Genomic DNA, 15,196 nt, shown 5'->3' on the forward strand with positions numbered 1-15,196 from the left:
CAAAAAAAGAGCGTACCAGATGCAGACTGCGTGGAAGCTAAGATTTCGGACCACCAGGCATGGCAGTGTGTGTGTTTCTAGAATAATTCTGCATGCACACTAAAAAAAAACTAAAAAACACTGTACCTACACCTGTACTGCGTGGATGTATGTGAATGTACAAGGACAGAATAAGAACAAAGACACTGTAATGAGGCGGAGACCCCGTTCTTCGGCACCATATCTTACTGTAACAAAAGCAGGGATAAATCTGCAGCTGTCCAACACTGGCAATAGTCAGAGGGCAGAGACACCATAGTTCATTCCCAGTGACGTGATCATTGGCTATGTATGAGTTCAGCATAATACTTGTACAGTATATTTTAAATTCCTTCAGCAATGTACATGTACATCTAAACATGGGATACGGTTCTCGATAAATAGCTGAACATCCAGGTGACAATCAAGACACTTTATGAACAAAATTAATGATGAAGGGCATGAGTATTTATATAATGGCTATGTTCCAACCTAAAGTATACGTAGCAACGTAAGAAATTCACTATGGGTACAATCCATTCGGCTGCATCAACCAAAAAACCAAAAAAAAAAAACAGTAGACACCACCACGGGCACAGCCAGCAATCAACAGAGCACATACAGGCGAGAAATTCATTCGATACGTGAAATTATGCCAAAAGCCAAAAGACACAGAGGCTGTGCTGCTGACAGCATGTGCAGCAATAGCAGAATTGCAGCAGGGATAAAACAAGAATAGGGCATTGCTTTTTACCAAACAGAATACATTTTCCCACGCTGCACTGGAGTGTCGTAAGCACATCTGCAGGGTAGTACGTGGGTCCGAGTGTACTGGCACTCACACTGGAGTACCACCGCTCTCGTTGCCAGGCTTGGCGCTAGACAACTGCTGCTGCTGCTGCTGCTGCTGTCGTTGCTGTTGTGCTGCAGCGTTGAGGAGATCACGCTGGCGTCGGACTTGTCGCATGTACTTTTTCAGCATGGAGAAGATGAATAGGCCAGTGACGATGGCAATACCGTACCTGAGCGCACAGAGTATAACATAATTGCAGCAAGAGTACATGAAAACCAGAGTGTGCAGCTGGGATGGGTTGCTGTCACGGCGGAATTCCGGGACTACGTCATTTTAGTGATGTAGTGCGTACAAGCAGGATTCAAGCAGGTCTCTTTCCGCACAACTGCAGCTCAGTTGTACGCACTACGCCATTTCCCGCCTCATATCTGCGCCAAATGTGATGTAATCACGGAATTCCGCCGTGACAGACACCCATAGTAGAAAAAGCCTCAAGTTGCCCACTCTGGTTTTCATGTGCTCTTGATTGCAGCCATTCTAAATCAGCGCACATTGCCACCGATTTTAACTACTAACACAAATCTGAAGAGTGCTGCTGTGTCAAAATGGAATAGAATAGGTGCATGCCTGAAGTGCACAGTTTTTAGGTTGCCATGTACAGTACTGGTCTAAGAAATCCAACCTCGTAAATAAAATAGCGCCGGGCGCTATGCAGCCCTAGCATCACACATACTGGTCTGTGCACTCGAACGTGGCGCTACTTTATTCATGAGGTTGGATTTCTCTGACCAGCACTGTACACAAAAGGCAACCAGCCACTAAGGTCTGCTTTGTACAAAATACTCGACCAACACGACCAGAGAAGTGCCCAAAATTACTAAAACGAAAGAAGTATGTCCACATGGACTCCTACACACATAACCACACAATTACACCCAGCATGCATTGGATATGTGAAGCAAAGAAAAGCAAGATCGTTTCTATGAGAGGAAGCTCACAACTCCTTGCCAGACCTGCGTCAGTGGCAAGTGAATACGTGAACTTTATCTATTTCTTGAAATATCTCCAAGTTTTCTACAGAGATGTAAGGATTCAGTGCACAACAAAAGGGCCCCTAGCTGAAGGTATAATTCAAGGAAATACGGCATAGAGAGAGAGAGAGAGAGAGAGAGAGAGAGAGAGAGAGAGAGAGAGAGAGAGAGAGAGAGCCAGTTCAGTTGTTACAAAAAACGTACCATGTAACGACGTATTCCAAATGTTTGTTCTTCAGGTGACTAGGTGTCTGTCCACCGATAGGACCATCCGGTGTGCTGCTCTCTGCAAACACACCACACACGCACACACACACAAACATACACACAGCAAATACACACACACACACACACACACCTTTGACCTTTTGACGCCCATCACCGGAGGCGATGATAGCAATGCTACGGGAAAAGCCACAGCAACTTGTGCTGGGATTGCACCATTCAACAGCTTGCAAGGCTGAAGAATTGACCGTCACTATTCAGCCTGGTCTACACCATACAGCTATTTGAAGTGACTTTTCCTGGCGAGTGAATCCCTATTTTTGGTCTTTTCATTTTTTTTTCCGCGCAAACATCACACCACATACTCCGGCATGCACTGGCTGTTGGTAACCATACACGAGAATGAAAGAAAAGTCAGGAAGAGTCTGAGAAAGAGAAGAAAGACGTGTGTGACCATAATCGTCGGGAATTGAACCCGCAACCTATCGATTGGAAATCGCTGCACATACCACTGCACCATATGGGACAAACACACACACACACACACACACACACACACACACACACACACACACACACACACACACACACACACACACATACACACACATATACGTGCATTTCTAAAATGAAAAGCATTGTGAGTACCCAGTATATAGACGCTACCCAAGTCACATCTCTGAGTGGTAGGTCCAAAACAAATTCCATAGCCACCTTGCATACAATGAGCTAAAGAAACATCAGCCAGTGTTGGCTACTTCCGTGGCGTACGCTCCGCACACGAGGTTCACTGGCATACAGTGCACACACGAGCGGTCACAGCAGTGAACTCACCTAGCACAACATCCACCAGATACGGCCCCGTCTTACAGTACGCCGATATCGCCGGCAAGTCCTTGTAAGTCCACGTGTTCTTGCCAATGCTATTCCTCGTGGTGCCCGTCGGTCGCTGCAATCAAGTTTGGCACACATGGCGAAGGAGTGCAAGCCCAAAATAAATACCATGTATATGTAGAGGCGCTGTGTACACTTCCCAAGATGCAAAGACTCCACTGTATGGAGGATAGGGTGCTGTGTACAACAAAGACTCCACTGTATGGATAGGGTGCTGTATACAACAAAGACTCCACTGTATGGATAGGGTGCTGTGTACAACAAAGACTCCACTGTATGGATAGGGTGCTGTGTACAACAAAGACTCGACTGTATGGATAGGGTGCTGTGTACAACAAAGACTCCACTGTATGGATAGGGTGCTGTGTACAACAAAGACTCCACTGTATGGATAGGGTGCTGTATACAACAAAGACTCCACTGTATGGATAGGGTGCTGTGTACAACAAAGACTCCACTGTATGGATAGGGTGCTGTGTACAACAAAGACTCCACTGTATGGATAGGGTGCTGTGTACAACAAAGACTCCACTGTATGGATAGGGTGCTGTATACAACAAAGACTCCACTGTATGGATAGGGTGCTGTATACAACAAAGACTCCACTGTATGGATAGGGTGCTGTATACAACAAAGACTCCACTGTATGGATAGGGTGCTGTATACAACAAAGACTCCACTGTATGGATAGGGTGCTGTATACAACAAAGACTCCACTGTATGGATAGGGTGCTGTGTACAACAAAGACTCCACTGTATGGATAGGGTGCTGTGTACAACAAAGACTCCACTGTATGGATAGGGTGCTGTGTACAACAAAGACTCCACTGTATGGATAGGGTGCTGTATACAACAAAGACTCCACTGTATGGATAGGGTGCTGTGTACAACAAAGACTCCACTGTATGGATAGGGTGCTGTATACAACAAAGACTCCACTGTATGGACAGGGCTCTGTGTACAGCAAAGACTCCACTGTATGGACAGGGTGCTGTGCACAACAAAGACTATTATGTAAAGACTCCACCGCTTTATGGCTATATGGCTATGGTGCTGTGTACAACAAATACTCTATACGCAGCATTATCAGAGCTGGTTCACATAGTACAGTCAACTTGCGAATAAGGACCCTTGATATGGCATGAGACTAGTGTCATTATTGGTGAGGTTGGAAGTATGCAGTTAAATGTTCACTAGGTCTGAAGATCGTGTCCTTATTCATGAGTTGTCATTGTACCCCGAGGTCGTTATTCGCGAGGTTGACTGTACAACCTGACCGGTAAACAATGGACAAACGGCTGACCAACAAGAGACAAACTGCTTACTTTTTCTCCCTTTCTCACTTTGGCAACGATCTCTACTTCTCCTTCAACCTAAATAGGATGGTACAAGATAGGAAAGAAGAAGAAGAAATGAAGAGACAGATCAATATTGCTACACAAACACCCATCCGTAGCATACCCTGGCACACTATAGGCAAGGGAACAAGAGCCTTGGAAGCAGGAGTACCAGAATACAGAACAATCTTCTTCTTTTTAAGAAGAAGAAAAAAGGATATTTTCCCTACAGGCTACTTGTGCACGTTTCCTATACAAAGGATACTGAGGACATGGCCTGTGACTTCATAGGTTACCATGGTTACCACTTTATAATAGCCTTACTTAGGCTGTACACTGCAATCCCATTCGCTAACAGCAACTTTAGATCAAATATTACCCAGTCTACATCATGACAACTAACCCCGACACTGGGTGCACAATGGTACACCACTCTACCCCTTGCTGTAAACAGGACCAGTGCAAAATAATGAGAGAGAGAGAGAGAGAGAGAGAGAGAGAGAGAGAGAGAGAGAGAGAGAGAGAGAGAGAGAGATGGAGGGAGATATGGAGGGAGATATGGAGGGAGGGAGAGACAGAGAGACAGAGAGGGTGTGTGAGAGGGAGAGAGATCCATACCTGGCCTGCTAGACGGTACTTGGGATTCTTGTTAGCCTGAGTCACCCACCCTCTGTTCACGAGAATCCATTGCCTACAAGTCAAAAGCAAAGCCACAACCAAACATGAAACGAAGACATTATAATCAACCAAGAGAATTGACACGTACACGCACATGCTCTCTCTCTCTCTCTCTCTCTCTCTCTCTCTCTCTCTCTCTCTCTCTCTCTCTCTCTCTCTCTCACACACACACAAACACACACACACACAAACACACACACACACACACAAACACACAAATACACACACACACACACACTCACACACACACACACAGACCAAATGACTCACCCATTGTGTGCACAGCGGAAGGGTGTAAGTACAATATATCCACTGTACGTGATATGATCTTCAAGAGCGGGAGGTTTCATCAATGGACGTGGACCGATAAACTGCTCACGACTATGGTCAAACTCGCCGCGTACTCTGACTTTCTTCCATTCTAACTTGCTGAGTTCTGTCAAGCTGAGAAACACATAAATAAAATATACTGTTAATGCACGCGCACGTACCGTATTTCCCCGATTGTAAGGCGCACTCGATTATAATTCGCACCCCCACTTTGAGGTTTGAACCACATTGTTTCAATACATGCATATAAGGAGGACGTCACTCTCGATTGTAAGCCGCATCCCTTCTTTGCCCTTGAAGTTTAGTGTAAAACGGTGCGACTTGTACATGTATGCTGTATAGAGAATCAGCACTGTCACTGATCACTGATCACTGACCTTCATGATGGTGACCTGTGGACGACAGCAAACTGCAAACAGTAAAGTACAAACGTGAACTCACTCGTGCGGCATGTCGACTGCCGGCTTCTTCTGCTCCTCTCTCTCGTTCTTGATCAGCTCCTCCTTCCATTTCATGCGACGGACCTGCCAGTTGCCCAGGTACGTGCACGTTATGGGAATGACCGACAACGCAAGGATGCGGGACAGTCCGGGTATTTTGCGCTTCGGACGAACTGCAGACGACGACAACAACAAAAACAACAACAGAAACAACAACAAGCTATCGTCAGAAAAAAGATTTGAAACAACAACAACAACAACTCTCTTATTGGCCACTGGCTATCGTGAGAATAAAGATTTGAAACAACAACAGCAGCAGCAGCAGCTAATCACACAAGCGTGAAAAAGCCTCAATCAACTACATCTACAGGCAAAGCTGCTGCAACATATAATAAATTTGACCGGTACCATTGATACAGATGGGGTTCCAACAACACACACATACTGTTACACCATGAACTCAAACAGCAAAGACAAGAGTACGAAGCCGGCAGTGGCGTACATACATGCTGATCCTGCTACGGTGGACGCATGTCTTCGACAGCGCTGCCTCCACAGTCCCTGGCCACACCCTGCACACAGAACAGCAGAGAACGCCAACAGTAGGATCAGGAAAGATCCATTCCACCGCCACAAGGTATGAAGGGAACAGTAGTCACAACCTTGAACTTCAGGTGGCTGGGGCGGTACAACTTTTTTGGGAAAATTTTGACTGCATTTTTGAGTTTATCGGCGAGGCAGAGATGAAATTTGAAAATGTTTTGTGGTGAATCTCTGGAGAAGAGCCTTCTCTATCTAGCTTCCTATAGTTTTATTTTTACTTTTGGACAAAATTTGAAAACGTTTTATGAAAGGTTCGTGTTATTTTTTGTGTGAAAGCCTGAACGTGCGTTTGGGCACGTATGAACCGCAAGCGTACTGTGTTCACGCGCCAGTTGTGAGCACAGCTTTAGAGTTGGGCCACTGCATCTGATGGACCCACAGTATATGATCAAGGTTGATCATCCACGTGATTACACATACCCAGCACCTCAAATACAGACTTCCAACCCCGAAAATGACAGCGTTGCAGCCCAGGAAGATCATGGAAACTATGAACATGTACATGGATCTGTAGGCATATGCGCACAAAAGCCAGACGGCAGTGTATGCGCGCAAGTGTGTGTGTGCGCGCACGCACTCACAATGAAGTGGGTTCTTGTGCATGCTTGCCTATAGCACTGTTGGGCACTGAAGAACGAACAGGCTAGAATTTTACCAGGTACAGGATACCCATACGTACTAGTACATGGTGGCTCAACTACCGGTATGAAGACATGTGTACATGAAAAATAAGAATGGAGGAGGCTACAACTCCGAACCCCCTCCAGGTCTTCGCCACCAGACAGTACTGTAGACTGAAGAGGTGACATGATGAGGCTATCGAGGTGCAGTAGGTGTACCCGCATAGGAGGCTACGCTCAACTAACTACACACACTTCAATGCTGAACAGATTATAATTGGTGTTTGCTGTGGTGCTGCCTGAACATTCCCCACATCATGCAAGGGAATTATTTTGTCCATATCTACGTGCTAACCGTTGAAAACTGCACGAGGCTGGATCCGCGATGCACCTGAGAGCATTGTTGATGGGCTGATCTGGGCGCAGTCAGGTAGCTGTGTCCAAAATGTCCAATCCCAGATGTGGCAACTCACTGCCTTCTACAAATGAAGTTTACAGTCACTGACTCTGACCGGCAGTAATAACTACCACTTGATCAACAGCTTATTCTGCCACGTCCAAAGCATTCGAAGAGAAGTCACTGATTCATCAACCCAAGTACAAGAGCTACAGAATATGAAACAACAGCTAGCAAACAGCAAAATTGTCTTTCAGACTTTCACTTTTCGAAATGAGACTTCACTGTCCACCGATCGGATCCCTCGAACTGAACTTCTGAAGACATTGCAGTCCATGCGCCAAGACCGAAAAAGTCGTCTAAAAGTTGTACTTTTTTATGCAGATTAGCCACTTTTCCGAGCTGAATATATTCAAATCTTCGTTGAAAAATTGTCAAGAAAATATTAGATGTCTCGAGTCGTTTGCAATTTTCTCTCCATCAGTGATTGTTTGCGGAAGTTTTGCTTTCCGGACACCTTGATTGGGCCTTTGACCTTATGGATGTCAGTTGTAGTGGTCGTTACTCATTGTCTCGACGTCGCTGGGAGTGTTCTTGTGGGAGCTGTCAAATATTCGTGAAAATCAGGCAAGTGGCAAAGAAAAATTCGCCAAATTTTTGGGCAAGGTAGTATGTAGACATAGATGCTTTCCTTTGACTCTCCACCGATGTGGAAACACTTCCAGAAGCGTTCATCGGTGTCCGGTTCTTGATGGGGTCGTGGTGGCCTCCACCGTTTGGAACAAAACAAAACCAATGCATTGTCTGTCGTCACCAGTAGGAGACGTATTACATGGCAAAGAAACACACCAGCACCCGTATTCACTCTTGAGGGGCCTGAGATAGAACTATTAGAAGCCCACATCATCTTCGTTCAAATGACAAAGTTCTAACCAGGATCTGCAGACTGCAATTTCAATGTCATTTTTGGTTCCTTGAAAAATGGCCTAGCCAATAGCCTATAGGTAGTTTATGCAGCATTGGCGTGTTCTTCGGGCTTGCAATCATATTATATTCATCATGAACTTCTCTTGCAAGATTCGTGCGAAACAGAAAGTTGTAATGTACTCTCAGGACAGCTTGACGTAAGTTTCAATTCTCAGTGAGGTGCAAAGGTCTGAGTGGAACGAACTTTAAACCGTCATCGTGAATGTCAATGGGAATATGAGCCAAGAGTCCACAACCCCAAGGGAAAGGTGTGATGGACTCTTAGTATGATCTGTGCGCAAAGAACTGCAGTTGAGTCATCGTTTAGCAACATGGCTGCGTTCTGAGTTATAGCACATTCTTAGACTCTTATTGTACTGGAGTGTGCACTTTATAACACGTGTACATGTATATAACAAAAGCTGGCTTACAGAACGGTAGAAAATGATATGTCCCATTCTCAGCTTTGGTTTTTGGCGTTCTTTTAATTATTAGTATTTCGGGCTGCATGTTCTTGGGCTCCATGTTCTTTGAAGGGGAAGTTAAGCCTAAAATCAAATTTTCACCAGTTGTAATCTTCGGGACGCTGAGTCGGATGGTCTTGGTCCGAGGAAGCTGAGACGCTCCCTTCCTCCTTTATTCCCAATCGAACTCGCGCACTTCCACCGAAATTGGGTGACTGCGCCCTACTAGATGGGAATTTGTATGCAAAATGTCACCAAAAGCGCCATTTCGTTCTTATAAAAGCACGGATGACCGCGATTGGCCCATATGTTGTAGTCTTTTGGACGCTGAGTCGACTGGTTTTGGTCCGAAAAGGCTGCGATATAGCGTTCGGCCCTTATTCCCGATCGAACATGGCTGAACAATCGGTCACGTGCTCCTGCGTACACAAGTTACCTGGTCACCGCTCCAGCAGGCTACAACTTTCACACCAAGGTTCAAAGGTTCAACTCGAGTGATAGAAACTCGCTCAAACATGCTATAACTTAAGTTGGAATAAGGGCTGAATGCTACATCACAGCCTTTTCGGACCAAAACCAGTTGACTCAGCGTCCAAAAGACTACTACAGTAAGATCGGGCGCCGAAGAACGCAGGGGCTCGAGCGCAGCCTAGGAAAGTTCTTAAATTTTTGATTCTAGCCAGACCGTTCTTATTCACACGCGCGCGGCGAGTCGAGTGACGTCATGACGTTTGTCATGTACATGTACTACATGTACATGTACATGTAGTGCAATGTAGTACTTCTAAACTAGTGGGTGTCGTAAATGGGAATGACTGTACATGTAGCAGTTACTGTTTACACGTGTACATGACATGTACTCACCTCCCATACATGTACAATGTTCCAAATTTTAAAAGTGTTCTTAAATCTGATAATTCTAGCCTGGACTGTTCTTAAATTTTGCCGGTTTTCCAGCCTGGGTGTTCTTCGGCAAGGTGTTCTTCGGCGCCCGATCTTACTGTAGTACAACATATGGGCCAATCGCGGTCATCCGTACTTTTATAAGAACGAAATGGCGCTTTTAGTGACGTTTTGCATACAAATCCCCATCTAGTAGGGCCACCCAGTTTCGGTGGAAGTGCGCGAGGTCGATTGGGAATAAAGGAGGAAGGAAGCGTCTCAGCTTCCTCGGACAGAGACCATTGGACTCAGCACCCCGAAGACTACAACTGGTGAAAATTTGATTCCAGGCTTAACTTCCCCTTTAAAGCGAGGCTCTACTGTACATGTACATGTAATGTAAAGAACTTGGTGTGCCCCCGTCAATTTCTACCTGTAAACGACTTCAGCACATACACCAGAATACAGCGCTGAACCAATTCAATTATCATGATCATGCACATGGACCACATGATAGTACATTCGAGCGCAGGTATTCCCGGGGGGGGGGGGGGGGGGGGGGGGACTTTACATTATTTCACTTGCAAACACATTGCACGTTACATGCAATTTCGATTCCTTCACTGTACATGTAGATCTACATAAGAAAAGGAACAAAACAGCCCAGCTGCAGCATGCATTCTTGATCAATAATCTGGCACACCCTGGTTTCAGTCAACCACATGGTACTGTAGCAACTAAAAGTGCTTATAGCCGAGACACAGGCAGGAAGTGCTATATGTGTGCTTTCTTTTCCATCTCCTTCACAATGAGGAAACTCAATACAAGTGCAGACTGCCTCTTTTACGGCCAAAGAAACACAGTGTATGGTGAAGAAAGTGTCCTAAGGCCGAGTAAAGGAAATAGCTAACTAATAGAAATGGTAAAGCTACTAAAAGACTGGAACTGAACCCTTTAATTTAAACAACTTCCAGCTAGTATGTGATATACAAGTCAGTTAGGTTCAACACTATGCCAGTGGATGACAGGGCAGTGCCCAACTCCGATGCCAACCAGCCACGTCATGGACAGACGCACCAATGAGATGGTTAGGGATAGTCGGAGGCGAAAGTTAACCACAAGGAAGAACGGAGGAATAACAAATTAACAATTGTGTACAGCTACAAACAGGATCCGGAAACACAAGCTTTTCGGTCAAAGGGAATGAATTCTACACGAGCATCTTGAGAAAAGCACATGTGTCATTCCCCATACTTCACAGTCTAGCCAGCACCAGCATTTACACACTGAATGCCGGCATAAGATAGAGTGACCAAATTAGGACAACATCACCAGGCCTGGCAATCAAACAGAAGATCGTTGTCTATAGACTGTTGTCCATATTCGAGAGCCACATGGATCTGTATGCAGTGACCATGACGATTGACCATGATACTCGATAGGCACTTGGATACCCATATGTGCACAGAATATGATTGGAAAAACCTCAACCAAGACAGAGGCACTGAAAATCTGTCGCCAGTGGCTTGTTTAAACACGGCTACGAATCCCTCCAGACCAAACTCACACAATCCACTACAAACGAGCTGTAAATGGTCAGCGTGCTGTGTTCGAAACCCTGGACCACGTTCCTCGGCAAAGGACAAGACGGGTGTGCACGTACTCTTAACCAGTTCAGCCGTGCATGGGATGTGACAGTATTGCCTGTGACCGAACAGCTTGCAAGGAACGAGACAATCCCTCTAGTAACTGCATATGGCACATTTCACAAGGCATATCCTTGGCCTGAGAGTACACCATGACGATTGTTCCTTCATTTCTCTGACCAGTTGGGTCCACACTTGAGGTCCATAATCAAGATGGAGAGCAGCCAGCTTGCTCTATAGGAACGCATGCAACAATGTTCAGTAGACGGCATAATCCCGACTCCTGCATGGACAAAAACAAAATGAAAAGCCACACCAAGTCATAAGCATCAAAGTTCATTGTGAGGAATTATTGAGCAATGACCGAGTAGTGTAGAACGGGTAATTCTAGTGACTATTAATTTTAGCGTTTTCCCATTGTCAACCGGTTAGCGACGTTTTATTTTAGCGATATGCATTTTTCTTCATTGTACACATTTTGATACTGCATTCTACTACTGTATGTACAAACCATCACTACCGTGTACTATGAGTGCTAGTACGAGAGAACATCATAAAACATGTGCTAACTAGTACTACTACTTGAAGTACTAGTATTACTACTTATTACTCACGGATCACCAGTGCACTACTAATGTCTCAACGGATTAGCGACTTGAAACTTTAGCGAAAATGAGTCGATCGCTAAATTCACTAGGGTTTTTACGTCGCTAAAGTTACCCGTTCTACAGTAATCGGTATAATCGTTTCAGCCCTACTTGTACAGTGCGTATCGGTTATAGTGTGGTCGTGTAAAAGAATATACTGCCTACAAGAATGAACTCTCATGTTTTCATAATCATAACATGGATTTCAAATGCACATTTATTCTTACAAGCAATTTTATAGTACAGTAGAATATATCGGTCCTAAGAATGGACTTTGTGTAGCAAAACATACCAGATTAGTACAAAGTATATCGCCTGTAGTAATAACATCCGTCCAATGCAGTTCCGACCTGACTCGCGTTGGGTCGTAGTGCTGCAGGTTCAACTGTTGTGGTCATGTAACTCATGTTGCATAGCCACATGGTAAGCCTGTGTGACTATGCCCAGCCGCATGCACTGTAACACTACATTGTATGTACGATGATCTTCCTGACTCCGTGTACATGCGCGTGATATGTCACACTTGGTTTATCGTGTGTAAGAAATATCGGAAATAAGAATAGAAAGTCGTTTTTCAAACACCCACGCTATAACCGATGCCTACTGTACTTCGTAGGTGAACCCAATCCCACGGGCCACGACACGCTGATACCACAGGGTCCACCATATGCCATCTTTACAGGGTTTAATGCGCAGCTTCCACATTCCATACCCTGATACCGGTAACACAACTACAAGCACATGCGCCTCTATGTGAGACCAATTGACCTGCAAAAGTTACAAATACGGCAAAAGCGTGTGTATAAGCGCATGGGCCATTACAATATGGTCCTCTTGTCAGGGTCTGTTCACTGCAGTGCTGTCCTTTTTTCTCGGTTTACGGGGCAGGAATATCTCAACAGGAATGTCACCATTGTGTTGGTGATGTGCACGCGGCGTGGGTCGGCTAAGAGTGCAGTGTGGAATGGTGGAGTGAGTTAATTCACCGAGAAACGATGAAGGTAATAATTGCGCCTGCCGAACACCAGGAGACTCCAGAACATATCTTTGTCTATGGAGTAATTAAGAGTGCATACATACTTATTTAATTCTACCCAACTTCCCATGACTACCATGTATGAACTGCGAAATCGGGTGAAGAGCCTCAATGGACATCGCTCTGAACTACAATTTTGACCCTCGCTTGCAGCTGATCTGAGAACGCGATCAGCCCTTTGAAGTGTATCTGTTCACATTCAAAACACCCATTAATATTTGTAACATCGTAGATAATTGTCCTCAAGTTTACGAGAAGAAAATCAGAAATCCATCAGCCATACTAGTTTTCGTGATTCTCGTGTATTGGCAACTAGGGTATTAGGAAAAATTCGCCAAATTTTTGGGCAAGTTACTATCAAGACAATTTTTGCTTTATGAGCAGCCTAGGACAATGGACTATACATACCTGAGGTCTGGGCGGTGTCCGGTAGTTCTTTTTTGGTTCTCACGCCATCAAGTATTTTAGCATCCAAAAATCATAAATTCTGGACGACGCAAAATTGAGAAAAGTGGCTCTGCTGCAACATGACGGAACAATCTCTGGCGGAACGGCTTCCAGATTTTGTTTAGGGATTATCCTAGCCCTCAGCAGGCCAAGTTACAATAGCATTCATGAAAGTCTTCCATGCCAAATCGAAGACGATCAAAATGGTGATTCTGCTCAAAATTGGTCCCAGAAAAAGTCGAAAAAAGCGGCGTCGTCATCTTCATTTTGCATAAAGATTCGGGTCATTTTTGGCCCTTGGCGCATGGACTGATTGTGCTCGGGAGTTTGATCGCGCAACCACGACGTCATTTTGGGAATATCCCTAAAATCTAGTAAGATAACGACTCGAGGTTTCCCTCAGATTCCCTGTGCATGTGCTACATGCTTGTGATATTAGTACTCCATCCCAGCCAAGGACAGCCTCCTACACTACATAACAGTACAGGCTACACTGCCACTGGATCGAAGACGAAGGCAGCCACAAATACTGCAGGCTGCTAGCTGCCAGCCGATGTTTCACCAGGAAGACTGTTCTGGTGTTTGCCCCGCGGTGCAGCTTCTGGGGCAGCGTTTACACTCGGACTCGAGAGCCCGTTGGCCGTCGCCTCGAACTAGGGAGAATCAGAAAAGGCTACGAAGATTACACACTGAGTCAAACGACGATTCCGAGCAGCTTCTTTTCCATGCACGGTTCCATTCAATGCATGAACTTTTTGAAGGTTCATGGCTACTGCTAGTAGATCTACCAGGGATCTGGGAGTCGTGAAAAGTAAACCCGCCGAGTAAGGCCTAAGGTTAGTACTGAGTCTACAAAAAGTCCACGAAAACCGTGCACCTGAGTAACACAGTCTCATCAATCATGTCCCTCTTATCTGTGTACACTTCTTGTACTTTGTAGGCTAAAGATAGGCCAGCCTAGCTGCAGACTTGCCATCTCAACGGCGGTAGTGGCATTCAGCGTAAAGTCCGAGAAAGGTCCAAGTGACTACCGCAACTGCGTTAAAGTTAGTGATCGTGATCGGTCAGAAAGGTACCTGAGAAGTCTGGATCAGAGAGTAGTACAAGTCATGTAGCTCTACACCCTGGCTTGGATCATCTTCTGCAAAGCGTCGATATTCGGACGTAGATCTACCGGTAACAAACTCCAAGGACTCTGCAAGGCCATGCAAACGGATGCAACATGCACCAAACAAAGGAGTGTCCTGAGGAGACGGAACATTCCGAGGCTTCGTTGCTATTACTCATATGGGGGAAGGAAGGAAGGAGGCGAGGCAAAAAAAATGATGACATCAAAGCAATCAGGAACGATCATAAGAGAAAGCGAACCGCCACGGTAATGAGCAGGCAATGAACAGGCAATGTTTGATGACTGCGACTAGTGTACAACCTGTCTATGACTTTATGACTATGACCCTCACTCATGATCATCACGATGAAGTCTTATCAGCTGTTTGAGGCGACGGAGGGGCAGCGGCCGTCAGTATCAACTAATTCGTACCGCCCCAGTCTCCTCACAGTGAGAGAGCATGAGAGGAGAGGACATGTACAACTAGTTGGACACCGCGTGCAACCATGACTGTACGTCTCGCCAGGCAGGAGGCATGCGGGTGGGTCACATTCATGGTTAGAAGAATACTACAATGTAGTGCTGTCTTTGTCATTGCCATTACACCTACCCCTACAGCTGGTAGATACGCCAT

General features: G+C 45.4%; 1 protein-coding gene and 1 long non-coding RNA gene across 2 annotated transcripts; both read right to left on the minus strand.

The window, feature by feature from the left end:
* Positions 1-276: 276 nt before the first annotated feature.
* LOC135823084 (surfeit locus protein 1-like) lies at positions 277-7,685 on the minus strand. Its single transcript, XM_065335914.1, has 9 exons — positions 7,325-7,685; positions 6,253-6,318; positions 5,748-5,919; positions 5,247-5,420; positions 4,917-4,989; positions 4,287-4,334; positions 2,902-3,016; positions 2,047-2,128; positions 277-1,040 (listed from the first exon to the last, which is right to left on the minus strand). The coding sequence occupies exons 1-9, from the start codon at positions 7,368-7,370 to the stop codon at positions 857-859; spliced, it is 960 nt and encodes a 319-aa protein (XP_065191986.1). The 5' UTR covers positions 7,371-7,685; the 3' UTR covers positions 277-856.
* A 2,719-nt stretch (positions 7,686-10,404) lies between these two features.
* Positions 10,405-13,670, minus strand: LOC135822925 (uncharacterized). Its single transcript, XR_010554574.1, has 2 exons — positions 13,416-13,670; positions 10,405-11,607 (listed from the first exon to the last, which is right to left on the minus strand). It is a non-coding gene; the product is annotated as an uncharacterized LOC135822925 (long non-coding RNA).
* Positions 13,671-15,196: the final 1,526 nt, after the last annotated feature.

The sequence above is a fragment of the Sycon ciliatum genome, chromosome 8 (assembly GCF_964019385.1).
Source record: "Sycon ciliatum chromosome 8, ocSycCili1.1, whole genome shotgun sequence".
In the NCBI taxonomy this organism is placed as follows: domain Eukaryota; kingdom Metazoa; phylum Porifera; class Calcarea; order Leucosolenida; family Sycettidae; genus Sycon; species Sycon ciliatum.

What these genes read in the sequence shown, in the direction of transcription:
- LOC135823084 (XM_065335914.1), bottom strand. Translation starts at nt 7,370, where the DNA reads ATGCTCTCAGGTGCATCGCGGATCCAGCCTCGTGCAGTTTTCAACG. An exon ending in GCAGTCGACATGCCGCACGA is followed by an intron (nt 5,421 to 5,747) that starts GTGAGTTCACGT and finishes TGTGTTTCTCAG; the next exon opens with CTTGACAGAACTCAGCAAGT. An exon ending in TTCCGCTGTGCACACAATGG is followed by an intron (nt 4,990 to 5,246) that starts GTGAGTCATTTG and finishes TTTGACTTGTAG; the next exon opens with GCAATGGATTCTCGTGAACA.